Source organism: Rattus norvegicus, chromosome 4 (assembly GCF_036323735.1).
Source record: "Rattus norvegicus strain BN/NHsdMcwi chromosome 4, GRCr8, whole genome shotgun sequence".
NCBI classification, from domain to species: domain Eukaryota; kingdom Metazoa; phylum Chordata; class Mammalia; order Rodentia; family Muridae; genus Rattus; species Rattus norvegicus.
The window spans coordinates 148,304,609-148,328,018 of record NC_086022.1 but is presented as its reverse complement, the minus strand read 5'-3'; the positions used below and the strand labels follow the sequence as shown (position 1 = coordinate 148,328,018).

The following is a 23,410-nucleotide window of genomic DNA, read 5'->3' as shown; positions in this document are numbered from 1 at the left end:
GGGCGGGGCCGCGGCGGAGGCCTGCGTTATCTCTATAATTTCCGCCTCCTAGATTTGGGTTTCCGTTTGTTTCCTTTCCTTTTCTTGTTTTCTTCCCTTCCCCCCTCGCCCCAAGAGAGAGTTTCTTTGTGTAGTTCTGGCTGTCCTGGAGTTCGCTCTCTAGCCAGACTGGCGACGAACTCTGACGGAGATCTGCCTGCCTCTGCCTCCGGAGTACTGGGATTAAAGGTGTGAGTCTACATGCCAGGATCGCTTCGTTTTCTTAAAGATAGGGTCTCACTTTGTAGCCGTATATAACTCACTATGTATACCGCTTGTCTTAAACTCAAAGATCTCCCTGCTTCAGACTCCCGAGAACAGGGTTAAAAGCAGTTGGGTTTTTTTTGTTTTTTGTTTTGTTTTTGTTTTTTTTTTTTTTATAACAGGGTTTCCAACTATGTAGCCCTGGCTGTTCTGGAATTCGGTGTACAGACCAAACCAGCTTCAAACTCTGAGTGATCGATCCTCCTACTCCTGCCTCCAGAGTGCTGGAATGACCTCACCATATGTTTTTTGATTTACTTAAATTTTATTTCTTCTCTTAAGATCGCCACAGGTTTCCCATATTTCCCCTTCTACCTATGCTTTTTGTTTTTTTGAGACAGGGTTTCTCTGTGTAGTCCCAGCTCTCTTGGAACTCACTAGCACAGTCTGACCATGAATCGCCTGCCTTTGCCTCCCAAGGGCTGCCCGGCCCACTTATACTATTATTCAAAGTTTTTCCCACTGATGAATTGAGTTCGTCTCTATTTTTAACTACAGATTTTAAAAATGTCTAGCAGAGTACAAAAGTAAAACTTCCCCTCGTTTTCCATCTATATTCCCAGAATACAGTATTACCAGTTTTTGTTTCCTTTCAAAAGTTTTTATGCATGTGGATAGAATTTTAAAATATATTTCTTCTCTTTTAAATATTTAGTTTATGTATATGAGTACACTGTTGCTGTCTTCAGACACACCAGAAGAAGGTGTTGGATTCCATTACAGATGGTTGTGAGCCACCATGTGGTTGCTGGGATTTGAACTCAGGACCTCTGGAAGAACAGTCGGTACTCTTTTTTTTTTTTTTTTTTAAGATTTATTCATTTATTATATATAAGTACACTGTAGCTGTCTTCAGATACACCAGAAGAGGGCATCGGATCTCTTTACAGATGGTTGTGAGCCACCATGTGGTTGCTGGGAATTGAACTCAGGACCTCTGGAAGAGTAGTCGGGTGTTCTTAACCGCTGAGCCATCTCTCCAGCCCCAACAGTTGGTACTCTTAACCACGGAGCCATCTCTCCAGCCCCTATCCTATTCTTTTTAGATACAGACTAATTGCATAGCTCCCATTGCCTTAGAGTTCAATATATAGCCCAGGCTGGCCTCAAATACTGGCACCCCTCCTGCCTCTGTCTCCCAAGTACTGGCATTCTAGGTATGTGCTACCATGACTGTTCTAAGAATTAGCATACAGCTACCATCAGGTGACATTTACTGCCATTTTCATAGACATCCCTGGCAGAAGTAGCTTCAGATGAGCTTTTTAAAAAAATGTGTGGGTGTGCATGCACTGAGCTCATCCAGGTGCTGGTGAACAATGGAAGAGAAAGTTGGATTTTCTGGAGCTGGAATAACAGGCAGCTGGGAGCTGCCTGTTGTGGGGACTGGGAATAGAGCCAGGGTCATCTGTAAGAGCAACCAGTGCTCTTAACCACTGAGTCAGCTCTCCAGAGCTACCACATTCTCTTGAATTTTCAGGTAGGTTCTTTATTTTCAGTGTTGAAAACCCAGAGCTTTACCTATGACACGTAAGCCACCTCTGAGCTGTACTGCCTAGACCAAATTTAGCATTTTATTGTTTATTATATTTAGCACAAATCTACTTAATGTGCCAATGTTGTAAAACCAGTCTCTGCTTTCAGAATGCTGAAAGGCTAGTGTGGAAGCACAAGACAAACAAATCTTTTTAAAAATGTGGAGGACCAGCCAGATGGCTCAGTGGGTTAAGGTGCTTCCCATAAAACTTTCCCTGAGGGGTTGGGGATTTAGCTCAGTGGTAGAGCACTTGCCTAGCGCAAGGCCCTGGGTTCGGTCCTCAGCTCCGGGGGGGAAAAAAAAAAAAAAAACAAAAAAACTTTCCCGAAGAGTGATCTCTGGGACCCACTGAACTGACTCTGGAAAGTTGCCTTCTGACCTCCACAGATGCACACCTTTTAGAGGGCATGTGGTCCTCATGCTAACAGATAAACTTAGGAGAAACCAGGAATGTTAATCATGCATGGTCTCCTCAAAGAAATACCTGCCTTCCACCCAGAAAGCTGAGAGGTGTTAATGACCTACTGACCTTTCCAATCTGTAGAGCCAGACCTCACCTAAATGTTTATCCCAAATTCTCCATCCTTGGACCTTTGTCTTTAGCTTTCTTTTTTTTTTTTTGGTTCTTTTTTTTTTCGGAGCTGGGAACCGAACCCAGGGCCTTATGCTTCCTAGGCAAGCGCTCTACCACTAAGCTAAATCCCCAACCCCCTGTCTTTATTAGCTTTCTTGGTTAATGGAGCCCATCTTTATGGAAGATGGTACATGTACTTTATAGTCTGCTGACCTCTAGGCCTTCAACTTTAAAACCTACCTTCATGGTCACATGTGCTTGTGCACCAGGGATTATATTACATCAGGAAGCTTTTCCCCAAATTATACTGTGTTTAAATACATTTAAATATGGTGTCAGGGGGTTGGGGATTTAGCTCAGTGGTAGAGCACTTGCCTAGCAAGTGCAAGGCCCTGGGTTTGGTCCCCAGCTCCGAAAAAAAGAAAAAAGAAAAAAAAATGTGTCAGACTCTCTAGAAGTTTGAACGAGTACTAAGTCAGGCTGAATTGAGCTTACCTCTCACGGCTCCTTTTCCTGCCTGCCGTGACTCTTACAGGGACACCCACAACTCTTTTAAGTTTTTAAAGTTTTCCTCACCACTCACGCTAGAAAAGGCAGCATTACTTTTCTTTAGGAATCACTCTCATTTACTGAGATAAGACATTTTATTTTTCAATTAACTTAGTCAAGGCTGGGCAGAGTGGTGCATGCCTTTAATCCTAGCACTTAGGAGGTAGAGGCAGGTAGACCTTTTTCTAAGTTTGAGGCCAGCCTGCTCTACATAGCATGCTCTGGGCCAGCCAGAACTATAGTGTGATCCTGCCTCAAACAAAACAAACGAGAGAGAGAGAGAGAGAGAGAGAGAGAGAGAGAGAGAGAGAGAGAGAACAAACGAGAACTTAATCCAATTTCCTACACACAGTAAAGAGGTTACCTGAAGAAGCAGTGAACACCTCAAAGAACCACATAAGATGAGGAAGTTACCAATGTAAGAGGCCAGATTCATTAGTTTTCTACAACCAGTGTTACCAACTGCTCTTTGCAACCAGGATCTTCTGATAAAGCAACATGGTATTAACTGACTTAGCATTACCATCAATAAATAAACACACTATCATCTAAGGTAAAGCATTGAGCATTCATGCTTGTTTTTTTTGTTTTTTTCGGAGCTGGGGACCGAACCCAGGGCCTTGCACTTCAGGGCCTTGCACTTGCTAGGCAAGCGCTCTACCACTGAGCTAAATCCCCAACCCCACATTCATGCTTGTAAAGACCATCGTTGTGCCCTCTGTCTTGTGGTACAGTCCCCATGCACAGCAGGAACCACTGACTATTAAGCCACTACCAGAGTACCAGGTAACTAACACAGCTTTAGAAGTGCTCCTTTACCCAGGAGGAAACACAGATAATGACTTGAGTGTCTGCTAAAGGCATGCTACACTTGAGTTTAGTAACTAGAACTTAGCCCATGAGAACATCAAGTGTCTCCACTGTAAGATTCTATTTTTAGATGAAAACACTGGTTCAGTATCCCTTAGGCAAAATGCCAGTAATCAGATAGGACCCAGGTTTAAACATTTCATGTACCTTAACAACAGCCTGAAGCTATTTACAGTATTTGTGTATGTGTGTGCGGACCAGAAGTAGACCTTGGTTATCTTCCTCTCATTCTATACCTTGTCTTTTACGGTCTCTCACTGAGCCTGGAGTTGTGATTCAGCTAAACTGACAGGCAGGAAAGCCCCAGGGATCCTCCCATCTGTATCTCCTCAGCACTGGGAACAAAGAACTGCATCTTATCTGGGTTTTATGTGGGGGTTGGGGTTCCGACTCAGGTCTGTTTGGGTAGCAACTATTTTACCAGTGAATCTATCTTCCCAGCTCCTTTATACAGATTTTTAGGCTGCCTGTTTTGACTGCAACTTACCATGTCCCTTCCCTTTGAACTCCAAAGAACTAGAGTTCCTCCAAGAACTCTCAGGCTGGGGAAAGGATGGGTTCCCGGTCTCAGCCAGCAAGGGGGCTTGTCTCCTGGGGAATATCACAGCATTCTGACTTGCAGGAGATCAAAGCCAAGACAGTGACCAGCAGGATCTTAACTCCATTGTCTCAGCCTGTGGATCAAGACCCCTGGGGTTGAACAACCAGTGTCACATATCAGATATCCTGCATCTCTGCAGATACTACTCATAACAGTTGCAAAATTTCACATATCGAGTAGCAACAAAAATAACTTTATGGTTGGGGGTCATCACAACATGAGCTATATCAAAGGGTCACAGAATTAGGAAGGTTGAGAACCACTGCTTTAATTGGAGCAGTTATGTGTACCTTTCCCCCCCCCCTTCTTTTCATATCAAAGTATCAGAGCCACGGTTTTGCACTCATCAGCCTGGGACCTAGTTCCTTATAGGTCGGAATCTAGAACAGTCATTCTTCTTTGGAAACCTTTTCCTGTGAGGCCCTGGATGTCTTGAAAGTCAATGTAGACCAAGTGGCCTCAGAGATCTTCAAACCTCTGCCTCCTGGCGACTGGCACTAAATATATACCTCTTGACTGTTTAAACCTAAACGTCATGTAAGGATCCCAAAGATGACGGGCAGGTGTATCACAGGAACTTCCTCCTCCCCTGTGTGGTCACACCGTGGAGGCCTTTTCTACTTTTCACCATTACTTAACTGGCTTACTGAGGACAGGTTTGTTACAAAGGACTAGTTTGTTAAGGCTGCCAGGGCCCAAGACTAACCATAACAGCTCAGGTAACAACCATACAAGTCAGGTGTGAGAAGGTTCACCAGTGCTGTCACTACTTAGAAAGCTTTGGATTTTGGAAAATGTTGGATCAAAGAGACTTGGGCTGTACTACTTAAAATGCCCAAGGTCTAAGCAGGTTTTCTGCAAACACAGCTTGAACCCTCCTAGTCTGGTTCATCAGTGTCCATGGCAACACACCTTCCTCAAAGCACCCAGCTGAGTTAATCCAGGGAAGGGAACTCAGGTACTTTGTAGGTTACTTGTGTGGTGATTTGAATATGCTTGACCCATAGGAAGTGGCACTATTAGGAGGCATAGCCTTTTAGAGGAAGTATATCACTGTGGAAGTGGGCCTTTGTGGTCTCATATAGCTCAAGTTTGGACAATGTGATGACACCCTCCTTCTGGCTGCCTGTAATAGACAGTCTCTTCCTGGCTGCCTTCAAATAATGACAGAGGACTCTTGGCTCCTCCAGCATCATGTCTGCCTATAGGCTGCCACACTTTCTGTACTGATAATGCCAGCTCCAATGGAACATTTGCCTTTAAAGAGCTGCCTTAGTCATGGTGTCTCTTCACAGCAACAAAACCCTAAGACAATATACTCTGAAAATGATCTAAATAATTCAGGATAACTCTGGTGTGAAAACACAAGCCAGGAAGTCTGAGAAAGGGCAGTACTGAATGTACTTGTCTGGAAGAACAATGGGGAATGTTAACCCGAGCTAGACTCTGAATGTGAAATAGGGCTTGGATAGAGAGGAATCAGTGTGCACAGAGTGATGAACTCTGCCCTACTCAAGGGGAAGATCTCTGTAAGGAAAAGCCTTGAGCAGTGAGTTGGCTTAAGTTTACAGGAAACATTGGAAGTCCTCGATTCTTGTTTAAATGGCAGTATTTGTTTGAGAAAATTGGTTTTTACATTTTGTACACGTACATGGTACACTCATGCACAGGAACACCACAGCATGCACGTCGAGATCAGAGGACAACCTCCAAGAGTAGGTTTTCTGCTGCCATGTTGGTCCAAGAGACAGAACTCAGGGCTCCCAAGTTTGGAGGAAAGCACCCTACATGTTAGACCATCTCACAAACCTCGGTATTTATTTTCAAAGGATGTTTATCTTATAAAACTAGTAGTCTACCTTGGATAGAGTTAAACTGGGAAGATTCTAGGATTTTAACAGATCATAAACATCAGGTCTGATTCAATACTGTATCTTTTATTAGAGTCTAACACACCTATAAAGTAAAAGTCCTTGGTAGTATCTGCTGAAAGACCAAATAATTCCAGGCTGAGCTGGTTCAAGTGTCCAGACAGGAACACTCTGACTGGAGCTGCCTAGGCTTTGAACAGCTAGAGCTGCAGGATCCTCTGTGGGAGAGCATTCCTACACAATGACTCTGTGAACAGCGAGTCCCTCTCCAGCTAGTCTTGCCACCACAGTCAGCAGTCAGACAAAGTTGAGTTTATTAGGGAAGCATGAGAGCCACTGATACCCCAAGTGACACAAAGAAAACTGAAAATGTCCCTTCAACTGGGGGCCTGGCTTTGACCTCCCAGAACAAGAAACTGGTGTGTTAGCAACAACATTTTCTGGCAACCACACTGCAGGGCACGAGTCTCAGCCAGGACTGCCCCCACCTCTCACAGGCAGGGAGAAGGCTGACTGTGGATAGAAATCAGTGCAGAGGCCATGGGAGCTGTAGGGAAGGAAAGTCTGAGAGAAAGAGACTGAGAGGTGGGGAGGACCTTAGAGAGTCCCAGCTTTGGCCCCTCAACACCTCAAGCACATTGACAATAGTTCCACACAATGTTACTGAAAAGGAAAAAGCCTAATGCTGTTTCCAAGAGGTCCCCTGGACTGCTTGCTCCCCCATGCCACATCACACCCCAGGGCACACAGCAGAGCCCAAAGGCCACTTTTGAAAAAGAAAAACAAGAAAAAGCCCTGTCGCTCTGTAAGGAGAGGAGGAGGAGCAGAAGGCTGCTGGGCCTTTCCCACATGGCCAGTGTTCTGTACAGCAACTTCCCAGCAGCGGCGTGGCACAGTTCTAGGTGAGAGTCTCACCCTTTGTCACCTGTGAAGGGAAAACTGACATTTAGATAAAATGCAAACAGATTAAAGTCATTTAAAAAAAAATCCTATTTTGGATCCTACTCAGTGAGAAATGGTAGCAAAGGCAGCTCCAGAGACCCAGACACCTAAATCCAGGCAGAGCACTTAACTTCTGCAAGGCTGTTCTAAGTAGAAATGTGTATTCCCTCAGGGGTAGCCTGTGACCATACTCACCCTCGCTTCAATGTACTCTATTCTCCGTTCAAGGGCTGTCAATTTCTCATTCAGTGTTGCGAGTCTTGAACGACAAGACATATCTGGTAAAAGGAGACTAACGTTCAGGATTAATGTCCCCCAAACACCCACACCCAGACCCCTGGGCTGAAGAGGAAACAGTTTTCCAAGTACACACGGGGACTGGGGATATGGTAAGAAGCATTGAAGGATTGACTGCCCAGATGCTGTGGAACACCCAGGGTGGTAGGCAGAGAAGAGTCACCACGAAAGGAGATCCCTGTCTTGTCTTATAACCAAGGCTAGTCTTGACTTGCAATGATCCTCCTGTCTCAGGCTACATTTGTAAAAGTTGTCATGGCAGCAGTATACAGCTAGTATGTAAAGGATGTGCAGATCGCTTGCTAAGCAGCAAACTAAGAGAAGGGACCCACGAGAAAGGAAACACAGAAGCAAGCTCTTCAACCTAAAGCATATCCCATAACCCCCTGGAAATTAAAGTAGGGCTGTGTACTAAATGTACCACACTGAGGAGCACCAGCTGTTTCTTGAGCCCACAGGGCTGAGTGGGAGCTGTGTTCCTCTGTTCCCTGGCATCACAAGCACCATACGTCACTAGCCCGGAAGAAATCAAAACTCAAAACCTGAGTACGGTTTTAGGATAGAGTTACAGATCAGCTGAGGAGGCTTGTCCTAGATTATTCCAAGTTCAATGCCCAGCACTGCGGCAGTGAGAGAGAGTCCAGAGGGTTACAGCTGAAATTAAGGCAAGGAAGGAAGGAAAAAGAGGTCCAGAGAGGAGGGTGTCAAAAGCCCACTTTTTTCAGGATGTGTGTGCGTGTGCATTTGTCTGTCTATGCATGCCTCATGCTCATGGATCAAGTTTTAAGCTCTCAGCTCTCGTGCCATGCCTGCCTGCCTACCTGCCTGCTGCTATGCTCTTCACCATGATAGTCATGGACCCAACCACTGGAACTGTGAGCCCCAAAATAAACTCTTTTATAAGTTGCCTTGGTCACAGCAATCGAAAAGATACAAATTGGTATCAGCAAGTGGGCTATTCCTGTGACAGCCTGACCATGCTGCTTTGGAATAGAAAAGCAGCCGAACACTTTTAATGGGCAATCTTGAAAGGAGCTAAAGGGCTGGAGAGGTGGCTCAGTGGTTAGGAGCACTGACTGCTCTACCAAAAGTCCTAAGTTCAAATCCCAGCAACCACATGGTGGCTCATAACCATCTGTAATGAGATCTGATGCCCTCTTCTGGTGTGTCTGAAGACAGCTACAATGTACTATAATAAGTAAATAAGTAAACAAATAAATAAATCTTAAAAAAAAAAAAAAAAGGAAAGAAAGGAGCTAAAAATCTGCCTGAGGTTAAATTGAAACTTTGGGGGCTGGAGAGATGGGTCAGTGATTAAGAGCACTGACTGCTCTTCCAGAGGTCTTAAGTTCCAGCAACCACATGGTGGCTCACAACCATCAGTAATGGGATCTGATTCCCTCTTCTGGTGTATCTGAAGACAACTACAGTGTTCTCACAGAAAATAAATAAATAAATAAATAAATAAATAAATAAATAAATAAATAAGTCTTTTTTTTTTGAGCTGGGGACCGAACCCAGGGCCTTGCGCTTCCTAGGTAAGTGCTCTACCACTGAGCTAAATCCCCAGCCCCTAAATAAGTCTTTAAATTGAAATTTTGGACTAATTTCTTTGGTAGAGGAAATTTCAAGACAGCAACTCTGTAGTTGGATTACTGGTACTCTTTTGCAGGTCTACAATGAAATAGAGCAAGCAGGGCAAGAGGAAATACAAAATGCAGAATTTGAGGAGAAAAAAATTGTGAGGAAACGTTGGAACCAAGGCTTGCGCTGAAAGAGACAAGAAGACTAATGAGAAATGGAATTAGGGAATGAGTACTCTCAGGGCAAGACCCCACCCAAGCTAACCCTGCAATTTATGGAAGAAAAAGACGAAAGGAATTTTCTGTTCCTAAAAGGCAACAACAAATCAAAGTTTATAAAAATGTAGGGGCTAGGTTCCATCCCCAACAGGCAGCATAACTTGGCAGTAATAGTTTTGTGGTTCTGGCTATATAATTGTGAAGGATACATGAGAAAATGGGTTTGAGAGCTGGTTAGGTCAGGTGTGTGGTAGGGAGTCTGGGCTGTAGCCCAGAGCAGTGGGTGGGCAGTGAAAGTGAAGCCTTGATCTCACTGGTGATCCCACTGTGCTAGAGCTGTGGGTTATCTGCTAGAGAGCTGCAGAGAGGGAGTAGAAATAACCCAAGAAAGAGAAGTATGCTCCAGTCACAAAGCTGTAAGGAGGAAGCACATAAGACCTTTTGATATCAGACATAGAGACAGGATTCGGAGTTTGCCCTGTTGGGTTTCCACCTTGCTTGGTCCAGCATTGCCCTACTATGCCACTACTCTTCCTTGCTGGAATGGTGATGCATACTCTGTGCCATTATATGCTCAAAGACTGTAACTTGCTGCAAATGAACTGCTTTCTTTTTTTTTTTTTTTTTTTTTGGTTCTTTTTTTTCGGAGCTGGGGACCGAACCCAGGGCCTTGCGCTTCCTAGGTAAGCGCTCTACCACTGAGCTAAATCCCCAGCCCCGAACTGCTTTCTTTTATAAGTTGCTTTGGTCATGGTGTTTTGTTACAGCAATGAAAAGTAACACTGTCTCATCATTTGAGCTCTTGGAAGCTAATCTGAGCCTGGACTGCGTCAACAATACCCATAGAGACCTTCTGAACTAGAGAAAATTCAATCAATATCAATCACATGATGGAGCCAAGATTCTGTGAAAAGCAGCCTTGACTCTTTCCCATGCCTTTTCCAATCTTTTTTCAGTACCCGCCAGAATGCAATCTAGACTCCCTTAAAATACCTTTTCTCTTCTGACTCCTTTACCTGAAACCACAAGACCCTTATTCTTCTCAGCAGCACAGGATGGAGACAAGTGATGGCTACTTCCTACTACCGCCTCCAATCCATGTTTCTGTCTCAGTAACCTTTATTCTTTGGGTCTAAAATAGCTGCCAGATCACTCTGAACGTCCCCCACACCATGAGTCAACAGCAAGACAACTTCCCTTCTCATCTCTTCTCTGCCTGCTTCTACAAAAGCATTCACTTTGACAGATCCTTCTACACTCTGATCCATTTCATCATCTTGCCTATCTAATCATTCTTCGTCACCAACACTTGCTAATAATTTGCCTCTGAGAAGTCTTAGCCAGAAAAAAGCAAGTCTTTTTATTTATTTATTTATTTTATTTATTTATTTTTGTCTGAATATATCTAAAATTCCTAAGGATGAACTTCTCATTCTTAAGACACTTGGGTATTTGGCTGTCACTGTCCCCACTTTAGAAAAACAGTTAAAAAAATAATAAGGGGGGCCACTGGGCTGAGGAGATGCTTCAGTGCTTAAAGCACCTGCATAAGGGCAGGAGTTCAGACATCCAGCAACTCACGTAAATGGCTGGTGGGCAGGGCAGTCTACCTGCAATTCCAGCCTCAGAAGGCTGAGATGGGATCCTCCTCAGAGCAAGAGAGCTAGAAAAACTAGACTTCCTATCACCGAGCTTTGAGTTTGACAGAGAGACCTGCCTCAGTGAGTAAAGTGGAAGAGCTATGATGGTTCTCTTGTGCACGATACATACACACACATATACACACTCACACATACCCACACACACATGAAAAAGACATTCACCCATTCTCACTATTTCAAACTTAGTTTTCATAATCCTTTTCCATACTTAGTTTCACCACCATACATTCATTCACCGTAGGTGTGAACACAATGCTGGGCCCTTCTTTTTAAACCTTACTACCTGCTATTGCTGTCTCCTCTAGTTCCCAAGTCTGACTTATGATGACCACCCTAGCAACCTTTAGAAACACACACCACCTTACTTTAAAAAAAAAAATTTACATTTTTGTGTTTGTATGTATGCCCTGGCACATATATGCAAAGGAAAGAGTGGCTCTTTCCTTTAGCCATGTAGATCTCAGAGACTGACCTCAGGTCATCAGGCTTAACAGCAGGTACCCACTGAGCCATCTCACTGGCTCAACACTGTCACTCTGTCAGGACTATCCAGCATGCCCAGAGTTCCATTTACTAGGATGTCTGGAAGCTCAAAAGCTGGATTTCCTAGGAAAAGAGAGATCCAGGGAGGGCTCTTTCCTAGAGACTTGTGTTACCTGTCAGTCTGGTAAATCAATCAGAACCCCAGAACGATACTGTAGAACTGGCTTACGTGAACACTGTTGAGGAAGACAGTGCCCAACTCCAGACACAGGCTCTGAACTATGCTTGAAGTTAAATGTTTGGTTCATAGGCTAGGTGTAGCCCAGGGGTAGAATGCCACTTCACATGCTTAAGGCCACACCAGAACCTGCTATTTTAAATAAAAATAACAGAGAGCATTCAGCAACTGGGCAACTCTGGACCCTGAATTAAAGTAAACTTTGTCACCACTCAATAAAAGCAGGTCTTATCAGAGTGCTTGCTTGTATATCCACACCATCACTGCCAACAATACTAACATGATTTCTTCTCTACCTTTATCATTTATTTTTAAAGATTTATTTTATGTGTGTGAGTACACTATTGCTGTCTTCAAATACACCAGAACAGCGCATTAGATTCCATTACAGATGGTTGTGAGCCACCATGTGGTTGCTGGGAACTGAAGGCAGGACCTTTGGAAGAGCAGTCAGCGCTGTTAACCACTGAGCCATCTCTCCAGCTCCTACATTTACTTTTTAGGTAAGATCTTCCCTACATAGCCTGGCCTAGCCTGAGACTAAAACTTAACAATCCTTGTACCTGTTGCTTCCCACAAACTGGGATTACTGGAACATTTCACTACACTTGGCTTTCTGCCTCTGGATTACTTCATGTACCACCTTAGCACAGCAAAGATTAGTACTAGCTTTATCTCAAAGTTTCTTCTGGGGGCTGGGGATTTAGCTCAGTGGTAGAGCGCTTGCCTAGGAAGCGCAAGGCTCTGGGTTCGGTCCCCAGCTCCGAAAAAAAAGAACCAAAAAAAAAAAAAAAAGTTTCTTCTGGACTTGTTTGGTGGGTGTTGGGATGTGACGGTAGAGGGGGTTTATTCTATTTCCTTATATAAAGTTCAGGCCACATTGGCACTCACTATGTAGCCCAGGATAGCTTTGAATTGGAAATCCTATCTTAGCCTTCTAAGTTCTGGAATTACAGGTGACTGCTAATATACCCAGTGCAATGGCTATTCCTGGTTGTCAACTTGACTATATCTGGAATGAACTACAATCCAGAATTGGAGGGCTCACCTGTGATCCAGAAGACACAAGTTTCTGACCTGGATCTTGGCATGGAGATCTTGAAGCACAGTGGCTTTGAAAAGCTTAGGACTGGGAAAGGTAGTACACGCCTTTAATCCCAGGAGTCTAAGGTAAGATCTCTGAGTTCAAGATCAGACTGGGACAAAGCAAGTCCCAGATCCAGACGTGGTGGTACACACGTTTATTCCGGGCCAAACTAGCTGAGGACTCACATAAGGACATGTTCTGAACAAGGAAGATTTCTTCGCCTGCTTGCATTTATTTGCCAGCACATCTGCTGGAATCTACTACAAAAGACCAGCTGAAACAACTAGCCTTGTGGGACTGAACAGCTACTAGATCCTTGGACTTCCCATTCACAGCTGACCACTGTTGGGGTAGTTGACTATAAGTCATCACAACAAATTCCCTTAATGTATAGAGACATCCTATAAGTTCTGTGACTAGAGAACCCTGACTAAAATAGAAGTTAGTCCTGGGAGTGGGGTATTGCTGTGATAGACCTGACCATGCTTTTGTATGGAAGAATGCAGATTTTGGGACTTTGGATTTGGAAAGCAGTGGAAGGCTTTAAATGGGGCTTAATGGGCAATCCTGGTAGGAATATGAAAGACTGTTACTGAGAGTGATTTGAACAGTTCGGAACTGGCCCAAGAGGTTTTGGTGGAGAATTTGAATATGTGGCCTAGAGACTGTTTTTGTGGTATTTTGGTGAAGAATGTGGCTAAGTTTTGCTCTTGTCTGAAGAGTCTGCCTGAGGCTAAGGTGAAGAGACTCAGATTAATTGTACTGACTACAGTCTCAGAACCCCCATTATACTTTGTTCTCTGGTTAAGTCTTATGAAGAGCATTTTAAACAAGCATAGCAAACTGAGAAAGGAAAAATATAAAATGTATGGTTCAAGTATTAAAGGGGTACCAGAAAGTGGAATGGAATCCTGTGTTCAAGGATATTAGATTGAATGAAAGGACCTTGGGTCAAGATCCTACCCAGCTAAATTTGGGCCCAGGCCTGGTAGTACAAGCCTTTAATCCCAGGAGGCAAAGACAAGCAGATCTCTTGAGTTCAAGGCCAGCCTAGAGCAAGTGCTAGGTGAAGAAAAATTTAAATCCAGGCTTGGTGGACCACTTTTTTTTTTTTTTTTCCGGAGCTGGGGACCGAACCCAGGGCCTTGCGCTTCCTAGGCAAGCGCTCTACCACTGAGCTAAATCCCCAACCCCTTGGTGGACCACTTTTAAACAGTGTTTAGGAGATAGGTATGCAGATCTTTGAGTTCAAGGTCAGTCTACAGAGCAAGTTGCTGGAAAGTCAACCTTAGGCAGAGAGTTGTAAAACAGATAACTGGTAATAGAATAGGGGGGGCCATGTTCAGTCTCAGCAAGCAGCAGAACAGGACTTCAGCCATGTGGATCTGGCTTTAAAGTCCAGAATAAAAGGGGCTACTAGGACAACTGGTGCTGGTTAGCTGGAGCTAAGAAATTAGTGGTGATTAAGAAGAGACCAGCATCGGGCTGGAGAGATGGCTCAGCGGTTAAGAGCACTGACTGCTCTTCCAAAGGTCCTGAGTTCAAATCCCAGCAACCACATGGTGGCTTACAACCATTTGTAATGAGATCTGATGCCCTCTTCTGGTGTGTCTGAACAGCTACAGTGTACTTATATATAATAAATAAATAAATCTTAAAAGAAGAGACCAGCATCACTGAGGTGAAATCTGGGAAGTGTTTTCTGAGCGCATAAAGAAGCTGTGTCCTGGAGATAGCCAAGGTTGTACCTCATACTGAAGCTGGACTTGGTAATCTTAAGAGTCACTCAGGTGGTACTGGTTTTGAAGGCATGAAGGTGTCATGAAGAACAGCTGAGGCTTGGCACTGTGAGAAGCCAGGGAAGGCCATTGGTGAAGGTGCAGCCTCAGTTGCAGTTGCTGGCCCAGGACTGAAGGAGTCATGCAAAGGAGCTGAGGCGTGGCAACATGAAGAGAGTATATGAGAGGCTATAGGTGAAGCCTAGTTGAAGTAGAAAAACCCAGAGTATTGGAGATGCCAGTGCCATGAGATGACCACCAAGAGCAACAGCAGCAGCAGTGGAGTGGGATCAACCAGAGCTTAGACTGCTACAGACAGCAGAGCTGCAGAAGTGACACCAGCCCTTTGAAGGAGCCCAGAAGATCATGTGTGGATCCCAGAAAATGAAACAAGAAACTGTAACACTGAAGTTGCCTTAGAGACCCCAAGATGTTTGAGATACCACAGCTGTGGGCTATCTGTTGAGGAAAGCTGCTAACAGGGAGTGAAACCAGCCCAGCAGAAAGAAATTTGTTGCTGTCAACAAAGATGAAAAAGGGTTTGAAGATCTGAAGACATCAAACATGGAGATTGAGAGTATGAAGTTTGCCCAGCTGGTTTCCTGTCTTGTTTTGGGAATTATAGTTAAGTGATCAGATGAATCTCAGAAGAGACTTTGAACTTTTAACACTGTTGAGACTGCTATAGACAAGGGGACTTTGGAAGTTGGACTAAATGTATTTTGCATTATGCTATGTTTAGGTATGGCCTCCAATGACTCATATGTTTAGACAAGCCTATGGGGCCAGGGAGTGGCATTATTAGGTGTGGTCCTGTTGGAGTAGGTGTGGCCTTGTTGGAGAAGGTGTGTCATTGTGGGTTTTGGGATACAAGACCTTCATCCTGGCTGTCTGGAAGCCAGTATTTTGTTAGCAGCCTTCAGATGAAGATGTAGAACTCTCAGCTCCTCCTGCACCATGCCTGCCTGGATGCTGCCAGGTTCCTGCCTTGATGATAATGGACTGAACCTCTGAACCTGTAAGCCAGCCCCAATTAAATGTTGTTCTTAAAAGAGGTGCCTTGGTCATGGTATCTGTTCACAGCAGTAAAATCCTAAGACACTCAGCTCTTGGCTTGTTTTTGAAGTCAAGTTTTAGTTCCTGGATTAGCAGGAAGAGTCTGAGATCTGCAAAGGAGAAATGTTCCTTTTCCTGCTTTACAAGGGAGAAGTCTCTGCTGAGATGTCTGTATCACGTGTGTATGAATCACATTTTACTGAGGAAGTAATTGATTTGGGGTTTTCTGTTGCATCCTTGATTAGGGAAATAAAGCAGGATTCTAATTTTTTTTTTTAGGAACAAGAAGAAATGGCCTCCATGACTGTTATTTTCTCTGAAGATATTAAAGGCCCTATGCCTGGAGTCATTACTAGGTGTTTTTTGAAATAGCTGAAATTAGTACTTTAAAGAAAGGAGTAACTAATTAGAAGGCAGAAACTCATTATGATACACAATTAAAAGCTAAAGCAATTTAACTGTTAGCTGAGCCTTTAGGCAAGTCCCTGGTTGATGCTTACATATGATACATGAACTTACAGAGACATCACTGGGCTGAGAAGCTCTGAGTCCTAAGGAGAAACTTTATGTGGTGTGGCATAGATGACTTAGTAAGAATTGTATGGGGTATAATGTTCTGTCTATGCCCTTACCATACCTCCTAAGTTCTGGTATGTATCTATAAGGTTTGTACCATTTATGATTATCTAACTCAGTGGTACAAAGACTATAGTTTAGTTTGAAGAGGCATTTGGAGTTCTTTGAAAATTACAGCAAACCCAAGTCCCTACCCTGACACCTGTAAGTAAGCACATGCTCTAAAGGGAGAATGTATTCTTTCTAGACAGCTAATGACTGAAAAACTTTTTTTTTTTCCTTTCTTTTTTTTTCGGAGCTGGGGACCGAACCCAGGGCCTTGGGCTTGCTAGGCAAGCGCTCTACCACTGAGCTAAATCCCTAACCCGGACTGAACAACTTTTATTCTTGCAATTCCAGTCACTCACAATCTGTGGTTCCAATTCAGTGTCAGACACCTGCCTGAACCTGAGGCCACACAGATGATGACACATAGTCACACTTAACACTGCTCTGTATTGTGGGGTGTGTGAACTTTCTAAAAAAACATTACCGCAGACTACTGGTCTGCATTTTTAGACTCTGCCCTGATTCTGAAGCTAATGTGTGCAAAGAAATATAAAGGGGGAGGGTGATTTTTTTTTAAATCTATTTTTATATGCAATTAACAAATTCAGCGTGCATGTTGTAGTCCAGCTGTGTCAGATGGTATAAAATATGTAAATAATGTTGGAAGGCAGAAATGGAAGAACATTTGACCCTTCAAGTTGGAGACCTAAGCCTAAGCAACATGGTGAGACTTCTCGAAATGGGGAGGAAAAAAGTAAGGAAGAGCCGGGCGCAATGGTGTGGGACTTTAACGCCAGAACTCAGGAGGCAGAGGGCCAGCCCAGCCTACACAGCAAGCTCCAAGCCATCCAAGGCCAGCCTGGCATCAAAAGGTCTCTTAGTAAAACCGTCTCAAAAAAACCCCACAAAACAATAAACAGAAGCTTTCAGACTGAGTCTTTCTCAGCAATTATGTAACCATCTAAGGAAAGGGAGAAGCTTCCTAATAGATATGGAGACCTTGTCTCAAATCCCACCACCCCCACCCCAGCAAAAACAAACCAACAAAAAGGTAATAAACTAAGAAAAGAAAACTAGAAAGAGCAGGGTCATGTGTACACCTGTAATCTCAGTCAGGGAAGTCAGAGTCCATGTGAGATACTCTTGGCTAGCTTGGGCACACCATGGCACCCTATTTCAACACACACACACACACACACACACACACACGAGAGAGAGAGAGAGAGAGAGAGAGAGAGAGAGAGGGGGGGGGGGAAGGAGGGGAGAAAAAGATGAGGAAGGGGAGAAAGTGAACAGTACTCCTAAGAGACTCAGAATTATGACAATCAGCAGTAGTGTATACCTAAGCCGTCAGAGCAAGATTCAAAGTTCCAGATCATCCTAGAAACTTAGTGAGACCCTGTCTGATAAATATTTCTTAGAGTGTACATATCAAAATATATGTGGACTAAAGTTTAATGTAGCCAGGCCTGTATATAGACACAGGCCTATAGTCTCAGTTACATAGAGGAAGCAGGACTTGCGCCTGGCCAGGGATTAGCGGCCAACTTGTTGCACAGTGAAATCACAACCAAAATGATGTTTATTAGTACAGGCTGGTAATATAGATTGAGTAGCGTTTATGAACTAAATTTCTGGTACTAACACACACACACTCAAAAACCCCCAAAACAGCCAGTTGTGTACACCTGAGAGGCAGATCCTCCTGAGTTTAAGGCCACCCTGGTGTATACACATTGTGAGTTCCTGGTCAGCCAAAGCTATATAGCAAGTCCTTGTCTCAAAAAACAGAAACAAACCTAGAAACCTTCCGATTTTGATTGTTCGGTGGCAGTTAGGTAACCATCCGAGGGAACAGCTTATTTACTGATGCAATTCAGTTAGAATGGAGCTGCTGTTACTAAGACCCAGATTTGGAACAGTGAAATGTTACATCACTCTTACATTTTGAAAAGCAGGTCCAATTTAACAGGACTTTTGGTGCTTTGCTGATTGAAATGCCATTAATACTTTGGTTAGACACTGTATGCACATCTCTGATATTAACTCCTACCACATATGTGAAGTCTTATAATTTTGCTTTTTAAAACCTTCTTTGTGGGCTGGAGAGATGGCTCAGCGGTTAAGAGCACTGACTGCTCTTCCAGAGGTCCTGAGTTCAATTCCCAGCAACCACATGGTGGCTCACATCCATCTGTAAAGAGATCTGACGCCCTCTTCTGGTGTGTCTGAAGACAGCGATGGTGTGCTCACATTAAAACCTTCTTTGTGAGTGATGTTTCCAACTACTTTCCACTGCCTCTCCCAGCTAGGCCAAAAACTCAAATCTATGATCCTAACGTAGTCCATCCTGCCCCACCCCCAGCACAAAACACTAGGTTTTTGTTATTTTCTGAGACAGGGCCTTATCTTTACCTAGGCTGGCCTTACACCCATGGCAATTCTTTTGCCTCAGCCAGGCAGGATTACAGGTATAAACCACCACATCAGGCTATTTTAATTTCTTTCATTCGATTCTTCCTTGAGGGAATGTTTGTCAGTTCATTTGATTCTTACTTGAGGGGATGTTTTTCAATAAGGAATGCTGTTTAAATAAAAAAGTGAAATATTCCAGTTCTCTGGCAAAGTAGGAGAAATCAACTACGTGGACCAAACATGGAAGTCATTTACACAGAAAGCACACGCCCAGCAAGTGCAACTTAGGGTGGAGTTGATTCCAGCATTCACAAGGTCCTGGGCCAAAACAGAAAACCTCCACAGGGAAACTAGACTATGGGCGGCAGGACAAATGATCAGTTCTCGAAATGTTTGAATCTGCATCATAGGGTTGAACTGCGAGCCCACCTGCCTTGCCCACGGAGTTGAATTCTTTTTCTTATACTTCTTAAATCGGCTTCTTCTGGGGATACGTGAACTCTTATTGACTACAGTTCTCTACCGTAGCCTCCACAGTGACTTACGGGTGTGAGGCTATGGCACTGACACATTTATGCTACTCCCTCACTAATTAATCTTTAACCTCCGTTCCCCGTTGAGAAAATCCATGTAAGCTTACATGGAGCCCTACACATTTTGTAAGTACACTTCTAATCCCAGCACCTGGGAAGCGGAGCCAAGAAGAGGCATCGCAAATTAGAGGACATCCTTGATCAATAGAGTTCCAGGCCAGCATAAAGTGATAGACTAATTATCACAGGAGGGGAAGGGAAGAAAAAGTTGAACACGGTGAACCTAGAGCTCTAGCAATTTCCAAGACTCAAAACCAAAATGGAGTAGGGGAGACGGAGGATGGATGGACAGATTAAGATCTCTTCTTTATGCTGTATTTGAAGGTGGGTGTGAGCATGTACTACGGTACCGTTGTGGGGTCAGAAGACAACGTGTGGCAGTTGGTTCTCTCACCTTGTAGACCCTGACGATTGTATGCAGGTTGCCAGACTTGGTGGCTTTTACCTGCCAAGCCATCTCAACAACCTGAAGGAACGCCTTTGTTTTTTTTTTTTGTTTTTTTTTTTCCGGAGCTGGGGACCGAACCCAGGGCCTTGCACTTCCTAGGCAAGCGCTCTACCACTGAGCTAAATCCCCAACCGAAGGAACGCCTTTGAATACAGAAGATGGATTTTTTTTTTTTACATTGATAGTCTCCCTTCATATATGTCTGTGTCATATCCCCTAGAACTGGAGTTATGGACAGTTGCGAACTGCAGCGTGGGTCCTGGGATTTGTACCTGGGTCCTCTGGAAGCTGAGCAATCTTTAGAGCCCCAGAAAATGGTTCCTTTTTTGTGGCTGTTCTGAGGACCAGGCTGGCCTCAGATGCATAACACTCTTCCAGCCTTCCTCTCTCAAGTGCTAAGAGCACAGGCGCGAGCCACCAAATACAGCAGGACCTGTGTAAGGACCAGTTACCCCTGCTGATTTTTGCTTTGTTCTACCAGGCTGGACTCAAACTTTCTACAAAGCAGATGAGTTTGAGTTCCTCCTGCCTCTGCTTCCTGAGTGCTGCTACTTAGAGGCACAGTGTGCGCCTGCAGGGCCACTGCTCTACAGACAGGGAATCCCTAGTCGCTTAATGATGCGTTTCCGCCTTCTTTTTTGTTCTCTTTTCTTAACAAACAAAAAACAAAACAAAACAACAACAACAACAACAACAACAACACCCAAAAGGGGGGGCGGAGAAAAAGAGAAAACTCTTTACTTTCTAAGGAGTGGAGGGTCTTGTGCCTGCCACTCAGGAGCCCAACACCTGAACTACATCATTCTGCTCTGTCACCTCCATTATACTACTTAGGACTCATCAGGTCTTTAGCTAGAAAATAATCGACTCATTTTAATTTACTTTCCAAAATACAGCACTCTCCCAAAGATGCTGAAAGTTGCTAATTAGTAGAACCACAGTACTCTAGTTGAAAAAGATCACTGGATGCCATCTGCACGTCTTGTATTGTGTAAGAAAGTTCCTGAAGGAACCCTTCCGGAGACCGTAAGGAGTCTGTGACAGGTTTTCAGTCCAGAAGGCTAGGAACACATGCAGAAAGAAATCAAGACTGTCAGCAGCCGGCCACACCTAGGAATAGTTTTTGGAAAAGTAGACTCTGCTGAAAGCAATCTGCCCTGTTAAACCCGAGGAACCAGACAGAAGCACCCAGAACACCTACTATGAAGCAGATACAGGGCTACAAAACGCATTTCCAAGACCCGACAGGGCCCCATCCCTTACAACCCTCATCACTAGAACCAAAGGGAGCTGGGGGAATGAACGGCAGGGGAATGGTTAAACGGGAGCAATAGAAGGCATGGCACTAAGGGCTTTCCGACTTGATCCTGAAGGAGATGGAGAACTATCAGGAGTCTCTTAACAGTATTCGTGACTGTGACACGGCTGCGCACTGCGTGCCAAGTGCAGACTGGCAAGGAAGGGCAGCGCAAACCAAGTCAGACGATGGATGGGCCTAAGAGGCTGGGCAGCGGGCGCGCTGACGTGCGCAAGCGGGGCATGGCAATGGGTAGGGTAGACCCACGGAAACCGCCTAGTGAGGCTCAGGGTGAGGGTCCTGGGGCCGGCAGGGAGCGAAAGAGGAAGCGAGTAGCCGGCACGGCGCGCCTCTCCTGAGCGCCGCCGGCAGCCTCCGATGCCTCCCTCCTCCCAGCCTCCCCTGCTCGCCCGCTGACCGAAAGAGTTGAGAAAGTCCGAGATTTTCTTGATGCTGCTGGTGATGATCTCAATGTACTCCCGGTTCGCCCAGTCCTGGTGAATCTCTCGCTGCACCGGATCCTCTTGTCCCGCCATGGCGGCAGCCTGAGGAAGAGTGACTGCGCAGGCGCCGCGACCTCCACAGGCCTCCAACGCGCCTGCGCTGCCGCCGGCACCCAAGTGTTCGAGCCCCAGAAAGTCCTGGCATTGAGGCGCGCACGCGCAGACTAACTGTCTTCACCGTTCCAGTTTGGCTCCCACGCAGGGGAAAACAAGGCTCCTCCACTCGCACTGTGAAGACTGAGAGCTACCCTGTCCCCGCCTGCACAAACCCGCTGATCACTAGCGGGTCTTGTCGTTAGGGGACGCCCACACGCTCCTACCTCCACCTAGGGTTGCTCCAAGCTTTCTTGCGCTTTGTCAGCAGATTTGGCCACAGTCCACAAATCCCGTTCAAGATGCTTTTCATGCTTGGGTCACAACTCTGCTCATTCTCGTTTTCTTTTAAAATTGTTATTGTTGTTGTTTGTTTTTCGAGACAGGATCTCTCTGTGTAGTCCTGGCTGTCCCTAAACTCACTCTGTAAACCAGGTTGGTCTCGAACTCTGAGATCCACCTGCCTCTCCCTCCTGAGTGCTGGGAGTAAAGGTGTGGGCCACCACCGCCATGCTAAAATTTTTATTCATATTACGTGTGTGTAAGCGTACATGTGACACAACACGCAAGCAGAAGTTACAGGACAACTTTCAGGAGTTGGTTCCTTGCCTTCCATTTTCGGGTGGCAAGTGTCTTTATTAATCGAGGCATCCCACGGATTCTGAATCTCCATATTGACCAAATGAGCAAACTACATTTTTAATGCTAATGCCCAGCGATGGACAGGCTGAAGCAAAATGGTAAGTCTCAGTGTAAACTAGAGCAATTTCTATCAAGAACTGCAAAAGCAATCTCTAACCTTTCCACCGAGTCATTAAGAAAATCGTTAAAGGAAGTGGTCATCGCGCATGCTTGTAACTTCAGCACTCAAGAGACTGAGAGAAATACTTTAACCCTAAGAATTGGGCTTTGAGGTAGTGCCTGCTATAGTAATTGCAGTAAAGCTAAACAAAGGTGGAGTCAACCCTTGTGTGGTGGTTTCAATAGGTTTGGCCTATGTTTGAATACTTGACCCATGGGGAGTGGCTCTGTGAGGAGGTGTGGCCTTGTTGGAGTGGGCATGTCACTGTGGGTGTGAGCTTTGAGGTTTCCTAGTGTTCAAAGTCTGGCTGGTGTGGAATCAGAGCCTCCTCCTGGCTGTCTGCAGAAGACAGCCACCTCCTGACTGCCTTTAGATCAAGTTGGCCTGCTGGGTACCATGCTTTCCACCATGATGAAAATGGACTGAACCTTTGAAACTGTAAGCCAGCCCCAATTCAATGTTTGACTTTCTAAGCGTTTCCTTGTTATGGTGCCTCTTCACAGTGTTGGAAACCTTAACTGAGACACCTTTGTAGATCAGGCTGGTCTCAAACTCAGAGATTCACCTGCCTCTGCTTCTAGGGTGCTGGGATTAAAGGCACACCTCATAACCACCCAGTGCCAAGATGTAAAATTTTTAAAAATTTTAACTTAGGCATCTACCTTGGGAAGGGAATGGAGCTCTTGGAGTTGGTTTTCCAGAGCTTGATATTACAGATGTCTGTGTTTAGCCCAGCCCAGCCCAGTTCTTTCTGCTTCTGTTCTCTGTGGGATTTCTTTCTCCCCACATATGCTTTTGCCATTTGCCAGGACCAGGGCAGGTGTGTGTGTGTGTGTGTGTGTGTGTGTGTGTGTGTGTGTGTGTGTGTGTTTCCTTCTTCCTAAGAAGACTGGCTCAGGTATTTCACTGTAATTGGTTGATGTAAGGAGACTTTGGCTTTTCTGGATCCCAGTGGTGCTAATAGCAAATGGTACCTCCCAGAACAT

At 44.8% G+C, this 23,410-nt stretch overlaps 1 protein-coding gene across 1 annotated transcript; it reads right to left on the bottom strand.

Moving 5' to 3' along the window:
* Positions 1-6,350: 6,350 nt before the first annotated feature.
* On the bottom strand, positions 6,351-21,583 carry Brk1 (BRICK1 subunit of SCAR/WAVE actin nucleating complex). Its single transcript, NM_001195476.1, has 3 exons — positions 21,445-21,583; positions 7,443-7,525; positions 6,351-7,230 (listed from the first exon to the last, which is right to left on the bottom strand). The coding sequence occupies exons 1-3, from the start codon at positions 21,560-21,562 to the stop codon at positions 7,204-7,206; spliced, it is 228 nt and encodes a 75-aa protein (NP_001182405.1). The 5' UTR covers positions 21,563-21,583; the 3' UTR covers positions 6,351-7,203.
* Positions 21,584-23,410: the final 1,827 nt, after the last annotated feature.

Excerpts from the sequence above, each read along its gene's own strand:
- Brk1 (NM_001195476.1), bottom strand. The coding sequence starts at position 21,562 with ATGGCGGGACAAGAGGATCCGGTGCAGCGAGAGATTCACCAGGACTGG. Across the intron at positions 7,526-21,444 it reads GGACTTTCTCAACTCTTTCG|ATATGTCTTGTCGTTCAAGA; the intron begins GTCAGCGGGCGA and ends TCCTTTTACCAG. Across the intron at positions 7,231-7,442 it reads TAGAGTACATTGAAGCGAGG|GTGACAAAGGGTGAGACTCT; the intron begins GTGAGTATGGTC and ends TTCCCTTCACAG.